Source organism: Musca autumnalis, unplaced genomic scaffold (assembly GCF_047663935.1).
Source record: "Musca autumnalis isolate F117 unplaced genomic scaffold, ASM4766393v1 scaffold_5, whole genome shotgun sequence".
NCBI classification, from domain to species: domain Eukaryota; kingdom Metazoa; phylum Arthropoda; class Insecta; order Diptera; family Muscidae; genus Musca; species Musca autumnalis.
In genome coordinates, this window is record NW_027412088.1 from 176,169,330 (window position 1) to 176,191,399 (window position 22,070).

Here is a 22,070-nt window from a genome sequence, read left to right on the forward strand (position 1 = left end):
GAAATTTGGTATTTAGTCTTCGTGGGGTGTATACAACTTTCCACTTGAAATTTGTTGGTATAGGTCCACGCCTTCAGATAGCCCTCATAGAATGGACCCTTCCGATTTGCGGTATTTTGAAGGTTGTGGCCTCAATATCATACCGAAATGGCTGAAATTTGGTATTTAGCCTTCATTGGGGATATGTAACTCTCCACCTGAAATTTGGTGGTATAGGCCCATGGCTTCGTGTAAACCCCATAGAGCGGTACCTACCGATTTTCGGTATTTTGAAGTTTTTAGCCTCAATATCAAACCGAAATGGCTGAAATTTGATATTTAGTCTATGTTGGAGGTACAAAACTTTCCACTTGATATTTTCCGGTATAGCTCTACTCCTTCATTCAGCCCCCATAGAGCTGCACCTCCCAATTTTCGGTATTTTGAAGGCTGAAATTTGGTATTTAGTCTTCGTGGGGTGTATACAACTTTCCACTTGAAATTTGTTGGTATAGGTCCACGCCTTCAGATAGCCCTCATAGAATGGACCCTTCCGATTTGCGGCCTCAATATCATACCGAAATGGCTGAAATTTGGTATTTAGTCTTCATTAGGGATATGTAACTCTCCACCTGAAATTTTGCGACATAGGTCCACGCCTTCATATAGCCGCAATAGAGCGGTACACCCCTATTTTCGGTTTTTCGAAGGTTGTGGCCTCAATATCCCACCGAAATGTCTGAAAGTTGGTATTTAATCTTCGTAGGGTGCATGTAACTTTCCACCTGAAATTTGGTGGTATAGGCCCATGGCTTCGTATAAACCCCATAGAGCGGTACCTCCCGATTTTCGGTATTTTGAAGGTTTTAGCCTCAATATCCCACCGAAATGGCTGAAATTTGATATTTAGTCTATGTTGGAGGTACAACACTTTCCACTTGATATTTTCCGGTATAGGTCTACTCCTTCATGCAGCCCCCATAGAGCTTTACCTCCCGATTTTCGGTATTTTGAAGGCTGCGTCCTCAATATCCCACCAAAATGGCTAAAATTTGGTATTTAGTCTTCGTGGGGTGTATACAACTTTGCATTTGAAATTTGTTGGTATAGGCCCACGCCTTCAGATAGCCCTCATAGAATGGATCCTTCCGATTTTCGATATTTTAAAGGTTGTGGCCTTAATATTCTACCGAAATGGCTGAAATTTGGAATTTAGTCTTCATTGGGGATATGTAACTCTCCACCTGAAATTTGGCGACATAGGTCCACGCCTTCATATAGCCGCAATAGAGCGGTACCTCCCCATTTTCGGTTTTTCGAAGGTTGTGGCCTCAATATCCCACGGAAATGACTGAAATTTGATATTTAGCGTATGTTGGGGGTAAAAAACTTTCCACGTGATATTTTTCGGTATAAGACCACGCCTTCACATAGCCTCCATAGAGCGGAACCTCCCGATTTTCAGTATTTTGAAGATTGTCTTCTCAATATCCCACCGAAATTACTGACATTTGATATTTAGCCTATGTTGGGGGTAAAAAACTTTCCACTTGATATTTTTCGGTATAGGACCACGCCTTCACATAGCCTCAATAGTGCGGAACCTGCCGATTTTCGGTATTTTGAAGGTGGTGGCGTCAATCTCCCATCGAAATGGCTGAAGTTTGGTACTTAGTCTTAGTTTGGAGTGTACAATTTTCCACCTGAAATTTGTCGGAATAGGTCCATGCTTTCGTGTAGCCCCCATAGAACGGTACCTCCCGATTTTCGGTATTTTGAAGGCTGTGTCCTCAATATCCCACCGAAATGGCTGAAATTTGGTATTTAGTCTTCATGGGGGATATGTAACTCTCCACCTGAAATTTGGCCTTCATATAGCCCCTATAGAGCGGTACCTGCCGATTTTCGGTTTTTCGAAGGTTGTGGCCTCAATATCCCACCGAAATGACTGAGAATTGATATTTTGCCTATGTTGGGGGTAAAAAACTTTCCACTTGATATTTTTCGGTATAGGACCACGCCTTCACATAGCCTCTATAGTGCGGAACCTCCCGATTTTCGGTATTTTGAAGATTTTGTTCTCAATATCCCATCGAAAAGGCTGAAATTTGTTATTTAGCCTTCGTTGGGGGTTTAAAACTTTTCACCTGAATTTTATCGGTTCAGGTCCACGCCTTCATATAGCCCCCATAGAACGGTACCTCCCGATTTTCGGTATTTTGAAGGTGGTGGCGTCAATCTCCAGTCGAAATGGCTGAAATTTGGTATTTAGCCTTAGTTTGGGGTGTACAATTTTCCACCTGAAATTTGTCGGAATAGATCCATGCCTTCGTGTGATCCCCACAGAATAATATTGGTCCAAGTTTTGGAAAGAAAAGTGATGATGATCAATTATAATTATTATGTACCTGAAAGGAATACGCGGAAGAACTTAGTTCACACTTTCATAAACGAAAGGAAACTTATTGCTCCTATTTACTTAGAAACAGTTTGTGGTGGAGGGTATGAAAAGTTCGGCCCGGCCGAACTTTACACCGTTCTTACTTGTTGAATTTCCAACTGTTCTCCCTGAGAGTGAAGTTCGAAATTTCCTGGGAAGAGTCAATTACATTTCGAGTATAACAGAGCAGAGAGGCACATGGTAGTCTTACCTTAGTGGAATCGGTAGATGATTTTTAAAAGGCGCTTCACCTTATAAGCAATAGGATTGCTGGTCATTAAATAATTTCGTGACACACTGAAACTTACTGAAATATATTTTAAATTAAAAAAAAAAAAAACAAATACCATCCTCCTCAACTTTTTACCATGGATAACTTTTTTATCTCAGCTTTAGGATATGACCAACTTCTGCATGCGATCTCAGCAACAACAAGTAAGGAAACCAAAAACATCAACAACAAAAAAACCAATAACTTCAAAAACATATGACGTACACACATGACTCTGTGTCGCAGTCAGAACGACCACCCAAGGACCCGAAAATTATGCTGTTGTCGTTGTGAATACAAACTCTGATGTTGAAGATTAATAAACTTGAAAGATATTGTTATTTGTTTTTAAGAATTTTTTGCTCTTCCCTTTTTCGTTTAGTTTTACTTGTTTATTAAAATATTTTTTTCTTACTTACACCAGAGTTTCAGTGGTGTGAGAATTTTGTTTTTTTTTTAACTTTTGTTTTCTTACTCAATTTACTTGAAAGTTAAACTCACGCCAAGGAAATTTAAAAAGCTACAATAGTTTCATTAAATATTTTTATAATTTGTTACAAAAATTTAGTGTTGCTGTTAAACGATTTTCTTTCAATGTGTTGAACGAAATTCAATACTTTGTAAACTTCATTTTGCAACACTTAATAATAAAACAATAAAAATCAATTGAAATTCTTTAAAACAAAACGATTATCTAAAGTAGATTACCCACAGAAGCCAGACGATTTTCATGGAAATATTTCAATTGGCTATCAAACAAACGACCCGAATTCAATGGAATGACCAATGGATTACCGACGAAAATATTTTTAAACATAAATTGCAACAAAGATAACACAGAATGTTAAAGTTTAAGTAAGAGACATATTAAGAAAATGTTTAAAGAGGTAAAAATAAGTTATTCTATACATACTAAACATTATGATTTTCTTCTATAAACAAAAGACCCTTAAATGTTTTTTTTTATTGATAGAAGACCTTTAAGGGGTAACACCAACATAAACTTTTCAAAATATCGAAGCAATTATTATTAGCATTTCAGAAGTATAAGTAGCATATGTATGTGGTGAAAACAGTCGACAGGTAATCTCTGTCGACAGATATACTTATACCCTCAGCCTGGGTGAATTTATGCCTTCATATAGGGCAAAAATTTGCCGAAAAAATATAGGAAGTTGTGAGGACGTTATACTTTTTATGGGTAAAGCGTAAAGAGTTGAACCTTTGGTAAAGAGTTACCTGACCCAAAGGATCAACATATAGTCATCACATCAGTCATAGAAGCATGGGCTTGGCACTAAAATATACCATTTTAATGACAAACACAAGTTGTACCTACAATGAAAAATTCTAAACAATCCTTGAGCAGTCTCTAAAATTCATCATGGCGAAAATTGTTTACTTCTGTGCGGAAGTTATTGTCCTATATATTTTCACGGTTAATTGAAAAGAGCTTACATCGGCGGCGGCTGAACCTTAAAAAATGAGGAGCGCCGATTTAAAATCGACTCGCTTCCACCTCTGGGCCAAACACGTGTGTTTTCTGCTTTGTTGTTGATAACCACGTGGCAAGCGAAGAGGAAAAGAAAACAAGAAAGAACAGCATTAAGTTCGGCCGGGCCGAACTTGTTATACCCTCCACCACGAGTTGTATTGAAGTAAATTGGAACAATTAGTTTCCTTTCATTACTGAAGAAGACTAATTACCAAATTTCAGCAAATTTCGTCAATCTATACTGACAAATTCCTGCGGAAAGTTTTTCGACTCAAAGAAGACTAATTACCAAAATTCCGATATTTCCGTAAGATAATGGGCTAAAACTTAAAAAATTGCAAAAATCAAGAGGTATGTTTCTATGGGGGATAAAGGAAGACGTGAACCTATACTAATAATTAATACGGACAAATTTCATATGGGAAGTTTTATACCACAAATGAAGACTAAATATAAAATTTCCGCCATTTCTGTGGAATATTGAGGCCACAACTTTCAAAATACCGAAAATCGGGAGGTACCGTTCTGTGGGGCTATACGAAGGCGTGGACCTGTACCAACAAAATTTTGGGGAACGTTTTATACCCCCAATGAAGACTAAATACCAAATTTCCGCCATTTCTGTGGAATATTGAGGGCACAACTTTGAAAATACCGCAAATAGGAGGTACCGTTCTATGGGGGCTATATGAAGACGTAGACCTATACCGACAAAATTCTGCGGGAAAGTTTTATACCCCCAGCTAAGATTAAATACCAAATTTTAGCCTTTTCGGAGGAATATAGAGGCCAAAACCTTCAAAATACCGAAAATCGGGAGATACCGTTCTATGGGGGCTATATGAAGGCGTGGACCTATACCGACAAAATTCTTCGGGACAGTTGTATACCTCCAACGAAGACTAAGTACCAAATTTCAGTCATTTGGGTTTGATAATGAAGCTAAACCCTTAAAAATACCGAAAAATCGGGTGGTACCGTTATATGGGGGCTAGATCAAAACGTGGACCGATATAGCCCATTTGCATTACCAAACATCCTAGGAGTAATAGAAACTTCTATACCAAATTACGAAGCTGTATCTTAACAAGTAAAAAAGTATCAGTCGGCTTTGCCGACAGAGATATACCCTTAGTAGGCCGCACAGAGGGGAAACGTAGGCCTAAAGTTGCTCAAAACTCAAAATATGAAAATCGTTTTTTATGAAAAAAATGTTGATAAACGGCAACCAGACTCTTTTCTACATTTGCTATAACCATCCTCGACTTTGTAAGATTAACCAATCCAATGCAGCAGTCGACTGAACTCAGCCATACTGAAAACAAAAAGTAAATTTTCGAAAACTAAGAAATTAGGTGAACATTAAAATAACATTATTTTCGCGAAAATTAATTTTTTTCAAGATTTATTGTTTTTGTACAGTCTCCGAACAAGATTAACATTTAAAATTTTCAGATTGATTTTACATCTTTGCTCTTTAATAGTGGTGATACATATCCTCTTTATAAAAATTTTTTATGATAATTTTTAAGATTACTACAATTTCAATAGTGAAAAAGTCTATTTCCCCGTCGTTTCCCGACCATAGTTCTAATGTTTTATGCGCTTGAGTCTCAAATATCAGATTCAATCATAAAAAATTGCGCATATTTGCGCCATTCTGAAATAATCTAATTTTTCTCAACTAAAATATGAAATATTTTTATATGGAATTGCAAGGTTTACTCACACTAAATTTTGTTCCGCCGTATAACCGGGACTCTTATTTATCAGACTAAACCAACACCTATCAAATATGTTTGCATTATTCAGAAACATTCACGGCTTTTCTCATGTGAATTGAGAAAAATTTAATTTAAGTAAGTTTCACAAAATTAAAATTTGGAATGAAATATATGTATATGGGACTACATATACATCTGTACCGATTTGTTTGAAAATTGGCTCAATATTTTTTAGGCTAGTTCAGGTTGCATGTGACAAATTTCAGTGATTTTGGTGCGTTTTTATCTCATATCAGATGCGGATATATATGGAATCTGCATCCAAATCTGGACCGATTTTCATTATTTTCTAAAGGATTAATCCTTGTACAGAAGATATGCTTTGTGCAAAATTTTATATCAATCCGACTATAAATGAGCTTTCTAGGGCTTTTGATCAAATTTTAACACAAGTTTCCCCTCTGTGGGCCGGGGCGATTTGTATGGAAGGAAAAAAGTGATAGCGGGCGCCTTCAGTTTCTGATTCTTGGGATTGTACTGAGCAAAAAAGTCCACTAGACCATATGTCTACGGTGAAAATCGAGCCCCCGGATTTTGACTTGAAATTTTTTTCAAGGATATTTTGGCCAAACCATATCTCAGAAACTTGACCTATCCTAAAAATTTCCTTTTGCGTTCTTAGTACACTCACTAATGGCTTTCAACTCCAAAAGGAAATTTCCACCCATTGACTTTGAGTCAAATTTTGTAGCACAGTTTAATTTATCGATATTTTCCGAAAAATGTGCACATTCTCGGGGCCATAACTGCCTGAAGGAGCGTTCCAATGTACTAGAGAGTTCTTAATTATTGTATTGGCTACAATTTTTGTCTTTGTGTTGGATCGAAAATCTCAGTGGTTTGGCTGTTACATACATATATGCCAAAATATCCAAAAAACCTTGAAAAAGACTTCAAGTCAAAATCCGGGGGCTCGATTTTCACCGTAGAAATATGGTCTAGTGGACTTTTTTGCTCAGTACAATCCCAATAATCAGAAAATCCAGGCGCCCGGTGTGGTGTTCAAATCGCCCCACCCTAACCCTCAGCCTGTGTGGATTGAAATACTTTTTTTTACAAAAAAACTTATGTATTTGGGGGGGGTTTTCAAAATTTTGGGAGTATGAACCGACAAAAGTATGGATAGGATTAAAGCTCAAAAATTTGCGTGGATAGCGATAGATAGGGCTTTTTTTATCACATTAGCCTACGAAAAACATAATATCGCTGTAAACAGGGCCACTAGGAAAACCTTCGGTAAAAATTTCCAAAGGATCCTCGAACAAACCCTCAACCACACAAAAATGTTGAACATTTATGTGGGTGGTACCACAAGGATTGGACAGATAGGGCCCACATTTGAACATAAACTAAGTTTCGACAATATTAATAGAGCCAAAGATTGGACCAAATCGGTTGCTACGTCTATGAGAAATCGCGCGTACCATTTTAGGGAATATTCGAACTCTCCAGCCACTACAACTTCCGGGCTGGTTTCTCAAGAAGTATGGACTTCCCCCTGAAAAAACTTTTACTGTCGTAATTGAGGCAGCGAATGCAAGTTGCTTCAACAAAAATCAAAGTGATTCGAGAGCAGGTCTTAAAGTGAATTTATCCAAAATTTTGTGTGGGAGGTACCCGAAGGAGTGGACAAATGTAGTCTATATTCGAACTTGATCTATATCTGGTAGATATATTAGGATATGTAAAGTATGGACCAAATCGGTCACTTTCATCAAGAATTATCGTGCGCTCAATTTTTCCGAACATTTTTGAGCTTTTGTGGGGGAGGTACCTGAAGGAGTGGACCCATATAACTTATCTTCGAACTTAAACTAAGTTTACACAAATTATTACGAAGGCCACATTTTGGACCGAATCGGCACATCCGTTCAAGTGTAATATTGCTCTCCAACCACTACACACGGTATCATAGGGTTTTTTTGTAACTTTCAGGCTATTTTCTCAGGAAGTATGGACTTGCCCCTGATGAAACTTATAACGTCGTATGGGGGGCAGTGAATACAAGTTGCTACAACAAAAATCAAAGCGATCCGAGAGCAGGTCCTAAACTGCACTTTCCCGAAATTTTGCCAGCCAGCCAGACAGACATACGGACGGACAGTGCTAAATCAACTCCAAATTGTCTGACACATATTTCGTCCAAACATACTTGGGGTCTAAAACCATTATTTCGATGAGGCACATTTTGCCCATATGAAAGTGTATATACCCTCGTTAGCATAAATGCTGAGGGTATAAAAATTGCGAGCTGTATCTTTATTTCAACAGGCGGGCGGACGGACGAACAGACGGACATGGTTATATCGACATAGAATTTTAAACTGATCAAGAATATATATACTTTATAGGGTCTCCGATGAATATTTCGATGTTATGTTTGTGGAGGGTATAAAAATGGTATTAATTATGTTGTTCTTTTTTTCTTCAGTTTTCTAAATACAATCGTTGAGTAAAGACGATAAAGTGAGAGAATAAATCAGTGTTTTGTGTTTTCTTAAAGAAATGGTGCTTTTTAGTACAGTCGAATACGCTTTACTGAAACGACAAAAAATCAGCATGTTCGTTTCAGTTATCCGAAGTTTGCGCTTAAGCGGATTTCGGAAAACTGAAATTTTTTTCAGTAATACGAACTTCGCGGGTGACGTAGGGGATGGAAGATACCAAGGAACGGTCCTGACCGGTTTTAACATGGCAAAGCCCAGGATTTATCTTGGTCCCTCTTTCATCCCAAGTGGACACTGACCTCCCCGTGGTGTCACCTGTGGAACTGCCTTTAACACCCGTTAAAGGTAGTGAGCTAACATGTGCCGCGCGTTCACCCATAAGAACGTTAAAAACTTGGGTTTGGGCGTCGGGTTAGTAACCCTCCCCTAGAAAAAACAGCCTACTATGAAAAAACGAAAGAAAAGAAAAACAAACCCCTCTAAAGTTGACGAACCCCGCAAACGTTTTAAGGACCATGATCTGCGAATCTGCACCTGGAATGTTCGCACTCTTTATAGAGAAGGTGCAGTCTTCGCATTGGCAGACGTACTTGAAAAGTACAAGACCGATATTACTGCCATACAGGAAATACGATGGATTGGGAAAGGCGTCACAACAACACCTAAAGGTGACGCACTGTATTATAGCTGCCATGACGTAAAGCATGAGTTTGGTTGTGGATTCGTAGTTAGTCGGAGACTAAAACATCTTGTATCCAGCTTCACTCCAGTGAATGAAAGACTTGCTGCAATTCGAATAAAAGCTAAATTCTTCAACATCAGCTTTATTTGCGCTCATGCTCCCACTGAAGAAAAGGATGAACAGACCAAAGATATATTTTACGAGCGCTTAGAAGAAACATATGACCGTTGCCCTGCCCATGACATTAAAATCATTCTAGGCGATTTTAATGCCAAAATTGGAAAGGAGAATATCTTTGGCCCAACAGTCGGGAAATTCAGTCTCCACAGTGAAACATCTGACAATGGTATGAGACTGATAGACTTTGCAGCTGCAAAAAACATGGTAGTTAGCAGTACCAGATTTAATCATCTCGATATTCATAAGGGCACCTGGCTGTCTCCAGATCAGAAAACAAGAAACCAAATTGATCATGTTGTGATAGATGGAAGACATTCATCGAGCGTGTTGGATGTACGATCGTTCCGAGGCGCAAACATTGATTCGGACCACTACCTTGTTGCAGCAAAGGTACGCACCCGCTTAAACGTAGCAAACAAAGTACGAACAGACACAACACGAAAGTTAGACATCGGTAAGCTGCAATCACAACAGATAGCCACAGCATATTCCACTCAACTAGCCCAATTGCTTAATCAAAGCCCTCCTCATCCCGATAACATATCAGCGCAATGGCAAAGCATTGCCCACTCCATGCAAACAGCCGCAAAATCCATACTTGGATACCAGAGACCTCCACCAAGGAATCCATGGTATGATGAGGAGTGTCGTGCTGCCACCGAAGAGAAAAATGCGGCATATAAGGCTACTTTACAATACGTAGCAACGCGTAGCGCACGAGAGAGATACAGGGAGAAAAGGAGAGAGGAGAAACGTCTTTTCCGCAGGAAAAAGAGAGAGATGGAAAAGCGGGAGTGTGAAAAAATCGAGATGTACAGGAGCCAGAATGAAGTCCGAAAATTCTACCAAAGAGTCAAGCATCAAACTGATGGCTTTGGTACAGGCACATCCTCCTGTAGAGACCAGCAAGGTAATTTGGTAACTGATACAGATAGTGTACTCAGGATATGGAAAGAACATTTTTCAAATCTGTTGGTATCCAATAGCAGCGAAGACGACGAAGATACCACAGTCCCAATCCCAGAAGATGGTATTGAATGTATACCGCCCAGCCAAGATGAGGTAAAGACAGCAATAAATTGGCTGAAGAATAATAAGGCAGCAGGGGCCGATGGCTTACCAGCCGAGCTGTTCAAAACCGGAGGCGACACGCTGATAAGGTGTATTCATCAGCTAGTTAGCACCATCTGGCAGGAAGAACGAGTACCCGACGATTGGAACCTGAGTATCCTGTGCCCCGTCCACAAGAAGGGAGATAAGACTGTATGCTCTAACTATAGGGGCATAAGTCTACTCCCTATTGCCTACAAGATCGTGTCAGGGATACTGTGCGAACGACTAAAGCCAATGGTCAACGAGATTATTGGACCATACCAATGCGGCTTTAGACCTGGCAAGTCCACCATTGACCAGATATTTACCCTGCGGCAAATCCTGGAGAAGACCCAAGAGATGCAGATCGACACCTACCACCTTTTTGTCGATTATAAAGCAGCCTTCGACAGTCCGCTGCGCTCAAAGGTATTCCAAGCCATGTCTGAATTTGGTATTCCCGCAAAGCTCATCCGGCTTTGTAAAATGACTTTAACTGACACGAGGTCCTCAGTTAAAATAGGAAAGAACCTCTCCGAAGAGTTTGGTACCAAAAGAGGTTTCAGACAAGGAGACAGCCTTTCGTGTGACCTCTTCAACATCCTGCTAGAAAAGGTTATACGAGAGGCAAACGTCAAAAGAAGTGGCACAATCTACACCAATAGTCACATGTTACTTGCTTATGCTGATGATATAGACATCATGGGTCGATCAGTAAAAGAAGTAACTGATACCTTTATAAAAGTCGAAGGAGAATCTGCTAAAGTGGGTCTGGCGGTAAACGGTGAGAAGACCAAGTTGATGGTGTCGACGCGCAATGCGTCCATTGAGCTCGGACCGACTGTGGAAGTTGGTTCCTATAATATTGAGGTAGTAAAAGACTTCGTCTACCTCGGCACCTCCGTCAACACAACAAACGACATCAGTTGTGAAATAAAAAGAAGAATTGTATTGGCCAACAGATGCTACTTTGGATTAAGTAAGCAGTTTAAAAACAAAGCCACATCTCGTCAAACAAAAATAACGCTCTACAAAACACTGATACTACCCGTGCTGATGTATGGCTCCGAAGCCTGGGTACTTGCGCAAGCAGACATGGCAGTGCTTGGTGTGTTTGAGAGAAAAATTCTTCGAAAGATCTACGGACCAATCTGCGTTGACGGTGAATATCGACGTCGCATGAACCACGAGCTGTATCTGCTATACAACGACATCAATATTGTTAAACGTATCGAGATGCAGCGATTGCGTTGGCTAGGCCATATCAAAAGAATGAGGGATGATGAACCCACTAAAAAGGCGTATGAATACATGCCACATGGCGGTGCACGCAGAATTGGCAGGCCAAGGAATAGATGGCGCAAACAAGTGGATGATGAGATGACAAGGCGCGGTATTCCAGAGAGCAAAGCAACAAATAGAGAGGAATGGAGATCTCTTCTTAGTTCGGCCTATAGAACAAATGTTCTGTAATGGGCCAGCTAAGTAAGTAAGTAAGTAAGTAATACGAACTTCGCATAAGTGAAATTTTTTCCAGTAATCCAAACTTCGGATAAGTGAAATTTTATCAGTAATCTAATCCATAGAATAAAAAATAAATTAAAAGATAAATAAATAAATCGAAGGAATCAAAATGACAACAAATTTTATTCGTTATGAAATAAATATTCTCTCGCATCTTCCACCTTTTTTTTGTTTTTCAACATCATTGGCTTACTGCAACAAAAATGGCCCAGTTTCTGTTTTTATTTGAAGCTTTGTCTATTCATCAACACATTTCTGTTTTCATCCTCTGCATTGGTGATCATTTGTTTATTTGTTCTAATTCGACATTTTGCCGCGGGAAAACAGTTAAAATATTCATAAATTTATTTTCTAGGAAATCCCGACCTTGTTCTATAATTTGCTTCTATGTTAACTTGACGCATTTCAATTTATTGAAATAATTTGAACAATCCATTCTTTTGATTTGTTTCTTTATTTTGTTTCTGTTCCGAACTTACTTACTTACTTACTTACTTAGCTGGCCCATTACAGAACATTTGTTCTATAGGCCGAACTAAGAAGAGATCTCCATTCCTCTCCATTTGTTGCTTCGCACTCTGGTATACCGCGCCTTTTCATCTCATCATCCACTTGTTTGCGCCATCTATTCCTTGGCCTGCCAATTCTGCGTGCACCGCCAAGCGGTCCGTATTTATACGCCTTTTTAGCGGGTTCATCATCGCTCATTCTTATGATATGGCCTAGCCAACGCAATCGTTGCATCTCGATACGTCTATCTATACTGATGTCGTTGTATAGCAGATGCAGCTCGTGGTTCATGCGACGTCGATATTCACCGTCAACGCAGATTGGTCCGTAGATCTTTCGAAGAATTTTTCTCTCAAACACACCAAGCACTGCCATGTCTGCTTGCGCAAGTACCCAGGCTTGGGAGCCATACATCAGCACGGGTAGTATCAGTGTTTTGTAGAGCGTTATTTTTGTTTGACGAGATGTGGCTTTGTTTTTAAACTGCTTACTTAAACCAAAGTAGCATCTGTTGGCCAATACAATTCTTCTTTTTATTTCACAACTGATGTCGTTTGTTGTGTTTACGGAGGTGGCGAGGTAGACGAAGTCTTTTACTACCTCAATATTATAGGAACCAACTTCCACAGTCGGTCCGAGCTCAATGGACGCATTGCGCGTCGACACCATCAACTTGGTCTTCTCACCGTTTACCGCCAGACCCACTTTAGCAGATTCTCCTTCGACCTTTATAAAGGTATCAGTTACTTCTTTTACTGATCGACCCATGATGTCTATATCATCAGCATAAGCAAGTAACATGTGACTATTGGTGTAGATTGTGCCACTTCTTTTGACGTTTGCCTCTCGTATAACCTTTTCTAGCAGGATGTTGAAGAGGTCACACGAAAGGCTGTCACCTTGTCTGAAACCTCTTTTGGTGCCAAACTCTTCGGAGAGGTACTTTCCTATTTTAACTGAGGACCTCGTGTCAGTTAAAGTCATTTTACAAAGCCGAATGAACTTTGCGAGAATACCAAATTCACACATAGCTTGGAATATCTTTGAACGCAGCGGGCTGTCAAAGGCTGCTTTATAATCGACAAAAAGGTGGTAGGTGTCGATCTGCATCTCTTGGGTCTTCTCCAGGATTTGCCGCAGGGTAAATATCTGGCCAATGGTGGACTTGCCAGGTCTAAAGCCGCATTGGTATGGTCCAAGTATCTCGTTGACCATAGGCTTTAGTCGTTCGCACAATATCCCTGACACGATCTTGTAGGCAATAGGGAGTAGACTTATGCCCCTATAGTTAGAGCATACAGTCTTATCTCCCTTCTTGTGGACAGGGCACAGGATACTCAGGTTCCAATCGTCGGGTACTCGTTCTTCCTGCCAGACGGTGCTAACTAGCTGATGAATACACCTTATCAGCGTGTCGCCTCCGGTTTTGAACAGCTCGGCTGGTAAGCCATCGGCCCCTGCTGCCTTATCATTCTTCAGCCGATTTATTGCTGTCTTTACCTCATCTTGGCTGGGCGGTATACATTCAATACCATCTTCTGGGATTGGGACTGTGGTATCTTCGGTATCTTCGTCGTCTTCGCTGCTATTGGATACCAACAGATTTGAAAAATGTTCTTTCCATATCCTGAGTACACTATCTGTATCAGTTACCAAATTACCTTGCTGGTCTCTACAGGAGGATGTTTCTGTACCAAAGCCATCAGTTTGATGCTTGACTCTTTGGTAGAATTTTCGGACTTCATTCTGGCTCCTGTACATCTCGATTTGTTCACACTCCCGCTTTTCCATCTCTCTCTTTTTCTGGCGGAAAAGACGTTTCTCCTCTCTCTCCTTTTCTCCCTGTATCTCTCTCGTGCGCTACGCGTTGCTACGGATTGTAAAGTAGTCCTATATGCCGCATTTTTCTCTTCGGTAGCAGCACGACACTCCTGGTAATGGAATCCTTGGTGGAGGTCTCTGGTATCCAAGTATGGATTTTGTGGCTGTTTGCATGGAGTGGGCAATGATTTGCAATTGCGCTGATATGTTATCGGGATGAGGAGTGCTTTCATTAAGCAATTGGGCTAGTTGAGTGGAATATGCTGTGGCTATCTCTTGTGATTGCAGCTTACCGATGTCTAACTTTCGTGTTGTGTCTGTTCGTACTTTGTTTGCTACGTTTAAGCGGGTGTGTACCTTTGCTGCAACAAGGTAGTGGTCCGAATCAATGTTTGCGCCTCGGAACGATCGTACATCCAACACGCTCGATGAATGTCTTCCATCTATCACAACATGATCAATTTGGTTTCTTGTTCTTTGATCTGGCGACAGCCAGGTGCCCTTATAAATATCGAGATGCTTAAATCTGGTACTGCTAACTACCATGTTTCTTGCAGCTGCAAAGTCTATCAGCCTCTACCATTGTCAGATGTTTCACTTTGGAGACTGAATTTCCCGACTGTTGGGCCAAATATATTCTCCTTTCCAATTTTGGCATTAAAATCGCCTAGTATAATTTTAATGTCATGGGCAGGGCAACGGTCATAAGTTTCTTCTAAGCGCTCGTAAAAAAAATCTTTGGTCTGTTCGTCCTTGTCTTCAGTGGGAGCATGAGCGCAAATAAAGCTGATGTTGAAGTATTTTGCCTTTAATCGAATTGCAGCGAGGCTTTCATTCACTGGGGTGAAGCTGGATACCAGATGTATTAACCTCCGACCAACTACAAATCCGCAACCAAACTCATGCTTTGTGTCATGGCAGCTATAATACAGTGCGTCACCTTTAGGTGTTGTTGTGTCGCCTTTCCCATTCCATCGTATTTCCTCTATAGCAGTAATGTCGCTGCCTCAATTGCAACGGTTAAAGTTTTTTTCAGTGGGAAGTCCATACTTCTTGAGAAAACAGCCCGAAAGGTGTAAAAACCCCTATAGCACCATATATAGTCGCTGGAGAGCACTATAACTCTCGAACTGATCAACTGAGTTGGTCCAAAATTTGGTCTTCGTCATATTTTATCCAAACTTAGTTTCAAATCGAAGATGGGCAAAAACTTCCGGTACTTCCCCCCAATATTTAAAAAATTTCACTAATATGGTATGCACGATATCTCTTGAATGGGGCAACCATTTTGGTCCAAAATTTGGATCTCCTAATATTTTGTACAAATTTAGTTTAACTTCTAAACCGATATCGGTCATCTCCTTAGGGTACCTCCCACACAAAAGTTCAACATTTAAGTGCAGTTTAAGGTCTGTTCCACGATCCTTTGGAAATGTATACCGATGCTGCTGGTTGTGGTCCCATTTACAGCGATATTATGTTTTCCGTGGATAAGTCCACGCTTCCTGGCATACTGATCCAAATGTTATACTATGACCCACTAAAGTGACTAGTAGGCGCTATATCAATCGAAAAGATATGACCCCCCAAAATAAGATCAACTTCCATAATGGTCCATACCTTCAAGTACCGCCTCCGCAACATTTTGAACTTTAATCCTAATCCAATCAAATGTCCAAAAAGACCCACAAAATTCTGTACGTAGATGAAAGTTTCGATTCATATAGGCTGAGGTTATATCTCTTTACTTATTTACACACAACTTAATAAAGTAAAAATTCAAAAGGGCACGTCTTTATCTGTCAAAATGAAACTGACAATCCAAAATGGTTGATAATACCAACATACATATGTGTATAACAGACATGTGTACAAACATAACAGAAAGAAAAAATGCTTAAATCGAACATACGTAACTTACGAAAATTGAAAATAACGGTTATTTTTTAATCGGACCTCATCTGTTCTCCAAAAAGTTACGTTGAAATGGGCCAAAGGTGGGAGTCCTCACTACCACATTTCTATCTAATAAATCTCCCTAAAGTAATAATGTCAACATCAAATTATCTAATAAGTTGAATATATTAAATTAATTCACTTTAATTAAATAAATATAGTTATATTTATCTAATTTGTTAACTAATAATATGACACTCATAATATTATTTTTTCAAGCAATTATAAATTGCACTTGAAATTATTTAAAATACCCTTCAGATGTTGAAAGTGATGAAATACTTGTTTTGTTTAATTTTTTCAATTGATTTGCTAATGAAAAGAACAAAAAAAGATGGAACAAAATGAAAAAAAATGATAATAAATAAAATCGAATTAAAATAAATTCATCCATTCATTAGAGTTAACATGAAATGCTCTAAATCAATTAAAAACCAACAACAGAGACAGCAACAACAACTACAACAATTATAATTGAATTTAAACACGAAATCACATTAGAAATCATTTGACGTTCCAACACAAAAAATTCCTATAAAAATAAATTAGAATAAATCAAATTTGGTCAGTAAAAAGGTGTCCATCAAACAAATCAAAACAAGACAAACGAAAAAAAAAACAACATAACATGAAATTCTATTTGTGTTTGTCACTTTGTGCTGTGATCTTTGTGGGTGTGGTGAGTTAGAAAAAATTATTAAATTTTAATAAGCAAAATATGGCAAGCAGTCAGGAGCATTACTTAAAATGTCCTTAAGCCCCTTGATTGGTCCATTAAACCGAGATGGGATAGAAAAGGAGAGTCTTCACTCATATTCATCCGGGCAACCGGATTTTAGTCATAGATTACTAATGTTAGACCTCGTTGTGTCGGAAAGATGTGTCCAACATGGTCCTATGCAACTTGTAGAGAAGTTCTACTGAAATACCAAGGAATACATAACGTTGGAGATGTTATTGGTGTCTGGAGGGAGACTTGAATACGCGAACCAATAAGAATGTCCGTCCGTCTGTCTGTCTGACTGGCTGGTGCGCACGATAACTCTCGAACGGATGAACCGATTTGGTCCAAAATTTAGTCTTCGTAATATTTTATCCAAACTTAGTTAAAGTTCGAAGATGAACCATATCGGTCCACTCATTCAGGTAGCTCCCCCACAAAAGTTCGAAAATGTTCGGAAAAATTGTGCGCACAATAACACTTAAAGGTAGTAACCTATTTGGTCCATACTTTACACGACGTGAAATTTCTACCAAACGTGGATGATATTCCAATATGGACTCTATCGGTCCACTCCTTCGGGTACCTCCAACACAAAATTTCGGGAAAGTTCAGTTTAGGACCTGCTCTCGAATCGCGTCGATTTTTTTGTAGCAACTTTTACTCGCCGCCCATATAACGATGGGGCAAGTCCATATTTCCTGAGAAAATGGCCTGAATGCTGTAAAAACCCGCTTCGGCACCATGTGTTGTGGATGGAGCGCGCGGTAACTCTCGAATGGATAAACCGATTTGGTCCATACTTTACACGACGTAAAATTTCTACCAGACGTAGATGATACTGAAATATGGACTCTATCGGTCCACTCCTTAGGGTACCTGCCACACAAAATTTCGGGGAAGTTCAGTTTAGGACCAGCTCTCGAATCGCGTCGATTTTTTTTTGTAGCAGCTTTTACTCGCCGCCCACATTACGATGGGGCAAGTTTTTTCAGGGGCAAGTCCATACTTTCTGAGAAAATTGCATGAATGCTGTAGAAACCCGCTTTGGCACCATGTGTTGTGGATGGAGCGCGCGGTAACTCTCGAACGACGTGAAATTTCTACCAGACGTAGATTGTATCCAAAATTTGGCTATCGTAATATTTTGCCCAAAGTTGATATAAGTTCTAAGATGGGCCTTATCGGACGACTCATTTGTGTACCTCCCCCACAAAAGTTCGAAAATGTTCGGTAAAATTGTGCGCAAGATAACTCTTAGAGGTAGTAACCGACTTGGTGCATAATTTGCACATCGTAATATTTCTACCATACATAGATTATGTCCCAATATGGATTCTGTAGGTCCACTCCTTCGGGTACCTGCCACACAAAATTTCGGAAAAGTGCAGGTTAGGACCTCCTCTCGAATCGTTTCGATTTTTCTTGCAACATGTTGTACGCAAGTCCATGCTTCTTGAGAAAATGAGCTGATAACTCTAAAAAAACCCCTACGGCCAGCATGTGTGTGGGTAGTGCGCACGAAAACTCCCGAACCGAATACTGCGATTATCCACACTTTGCATATCGTAATACTTATTCGAATATTAGATGAAATTCGAAGATGGTGCTTATAGGTCCACTCCTTCCGGTACCTTCCCCAAGTTCGAAATATTCGCTAAAATGGTAAGCGGAATATCTCATAAGCGGAGCAATCCAAACTTTGGATCTCGAAATATTTCGTCCAAACTTAGTTTAGGTTCAAAAGTGGGCTATATCGGCCCATTCCCTAGGGTATCACAAATGGTAAACAGTATTGTTTAAGTGCGGTTAAGGGTCTGTGCGAGAATCTTTGGAAATTTATCGAAGGTACTCCTAGTAGCCCTGTTTACAGCGATATGATGTTTTTCGTGGGCAAGCCCATGTTTCCTGATATAATGGTCCTGTCAAGAGGAATGACTCCCAAAATAAGACACACTTCCAAAATAGACTATGTCGGTCCATTCCTTTAGGTACCTCCCCCGCAAAACTTTTGTGATATTATCATAATCCATATCTTTTTCGGCAAGTTCATAGGCCCAAAATTCTGAAGACCCTCTAAATACATATGTTTATTTGGGAAACAGGTTATTCAATTCACCCAGGCTGAGGGTATACCTCTGTCGGCAAAGCCGACCGATTCTTTTTTTTCTTTTTATTTTATTTTACTTTATTTTATTTGTTATTTATTTTATTTGTTATTTATTTAATTTTTATTTTATTTTATTTTGTATTATTTTATTTTATTATTTTTTATTTTATTTTACTTTATTTTATTTTATATTATTTTATTTTTATTTTATTTTATTTTATTTTATTTTATTTTATTTTATTTTATTTTATTTTATTTTATTTTATTTTATTTTATTTTTATTTTATTTTTATTTTTATTTTTATTGTTATTTTTATTTTTATTTTTATTTTATTTTTATTTTATTTTATTTTATTTTATTTTATTTTATTTTATTTTATTTTATTTTTATTTTATATTATTTTATTTTATTGTTGTTTTTATTTTATTTTATTTTATTTTATTTTATTTTATTTTATTTTATTTTATTTTATTTTATTTTATTTTATTTTATTTTATTTTATTTTATATTATTTTATTTTATTTTATATTATTTTATTTTATTTATTATTTTATTTTATTTTATATTATTTTATTTTATTTTATTTTATTTTATTTTATTTTATTTTATTTTATTTTATTTTATTTTTATTTTATATTATTTTATTTTTATTTTACTTTATTTTATTTTATTCTATTTTATTTTATTTTATTTTATTTTATTTTATTTTATTTTATTTTATTTTATTTTATTTTATTTTATTTTATTTTATTTTATTTTATTTTATTTTATTTTATTTTATTTTATTTTATTTTATTTTATTTTATTTTATTTTATTTTATTTTATTTTATTTTATTTTATTTTATTTTATTTTATTTTATTTTATTTTATTTTATTTTATTTTATTTTATTTTACTTTATTTTATTTTATTTTATTTTTATTTTATTTTATTTTATTTTATTTTATTATTTTATTTTATTTTATTTTATTTTATTTTATTTTATTTTATTTTATTTTATTTTATATTATATTATTTTATTTTATATTATATTATATTATTTTATTTTTATTTTATATTATTTTATTTTATTTTAATTTATTTATTTTATTTCATATATCCTCTCTCTCCAGGCTTTGGCCGACTTTGAAGAGTACAAAGAACTTGCCAAGAAATGCATGGAACAAAATAACATAACCGAAGATGAATTTGAAGCAATGCCCAAAGACGGTAGCTTGGATCCCAGCACTTTAGATGAACGTTTTAAATGCTTCACCCACTGTGCCATGGAAGAAATGGGCTATTTGGATGAAACTGGTAAACTGGATTTGTCCAAATTGGAGGAAGATGAACGTATCACCCAGGAACATATGGATGCGGCCATTAAATGTAAAGCTGAAAATGAATTTATCGATGAACCCTGTGAATATAGTTTTAAAATGGTAACCTGTGGCTTTGAAGCTCTGATGTAAGAAGGACCCAAGAAGGGATGGAAGGAAAATGTGAAACATGTAGCAAAAGTGGAAAGAACAATAATAGATTAAATATAATGCTTATGAAAAGAAAACGAAAACATATTAAATAAAACGTAAACTATGGGTTATTTTTTCTCCAGATATTTCTTCTGAGGTCTTCTTTAGACAAAAACAAGTAAGCAAAGGCTATAGTCGGCCGGAGCCGACCATGTGATACCTACCCTACACCATTACCCCTGGTAATTAGCTTTCAACAAATCAAAATTCAGATTTGGATATAGCCCCCATATATATCTTTCACCTGGGTGACGTAGGGGATGGAAGATAACAAGGAACGGTCCTGATCGGCTTTAACATGGCAAAGCCCAGGATTTATCTTGGTCCCTCTTTCATCTCAAGTAGACAATGACCTCCCCGTGGTGTCACCTGGGGAACTGCCTTTAACACCCGTTAAAGGTAGTGAGCTAACATGTGCCGCGCGTTCACCCATAAGAACGTTAAATACTTGTGTTTGGGCGTCGGGTTAGTAACCCTCCCCTAGAAAAAACAGCCTACTATAAAACAACGAAAGATAAGAAAAACAAACCCCTCTAAAGTTGACGAACCCCGCAAACGTTTTAAGGACCATGATCTACGAATCTGCACCTGGAATGTTCGCAATCTTTATAGAGAAGGTGCAGTTTACGCATTGGCAGATGTACTTGAAAAGTACAAGGTCGACATTACTGCCATACAGGAAATACGATGGAACGGGAAAGGCGTCACAACAACACCTAAAGGTGACGCACTGTATTATAGCTGCCATGACACAAATCATGAGTTTGGTTGCGGATTTGTAGTTGGTCGGAGGTTAAAACATCTGGTCTCCAGCTTCACCCCATTGAATGAAAGACTCGCTGCAATTCGATTAAAATCAAAATTCGTCAACATCAGCTTAATTTGCGGTCATGCTACCACTGAAGACAAGGACGAACAGACCAAAGATATATTTTACGAGAGCATTGAATAAACTTATGGCCGTTGCCCTGCCCATGACATTAAAATTATACTAGGCGATTTTAATGCCAAAATTGGAAAGGAGAATATCTTTGGCCCAACAGTCGGGAAATTCAGTCTCCACAGTGAAACATCTGACAATGGTATGAGGCTGATAAGCTTTGCAGCTGCAAGAAACATGGTAGTTAGCAGTACCAGATTTAAGCATCTCGATATTCATAAGGGCACCTGGCTGTCACCAGATCAAAGAACAAGAAATCAAATTGATCACGTTGTGATAGATGGAAGACATGCATCAATCGTGTTGGATGTACGATCGTTCCGAAGTGCAAACATAGACTCGGACCATACCTTGTTGCAGCCAAGGAACGTACCAGATTAAACGTAGCAAACAAAGTGCGAACAGACACAACACGGAAGTTGGACATCGATAAGCTGCAATCACAGCAGATAGCCACAGCATATTCCACTCAACTGGCCCAACTTCTTTATCAAAGCACTCCCCGTCCCGATAACATATCAGGACAATGGCAAAACATTGCTTACTCGATGCAAACAGCCGCAAAATCAGTACATGGATACCAGAGACCTTCACCAAGGAATCCAT

General features: G+C 38.1%; 1 protein-coding gene across 1 annotated transcript; it reads left to right on the top strand.

Annotated features, from left to right (window-relative positions):
* The first annotated feature begins 16,701 nt into the window (after positions 1-16,701).
* Positions 16,702-20,610, top strand: LOC141405282 (general odorant-binding protein 57c-like). The gene is made up of 2 exons (XM_073989464.1): positions 16,702-16,860; positions 20,126-20,610. Exons 1-2 carry the CDS (start codon positions 16,810-16,812, stop codon positions 20,462-20,464), a joined length of 390 nt encoding a protein of 129 aa, XP_073845565.1. The 5' UTR covers positions 16,702-16,809; the 3' UTR covers positions 20,465-20,610.
* Positions 20,611-22,070: the final 1,460 nt, after the last annotated feature.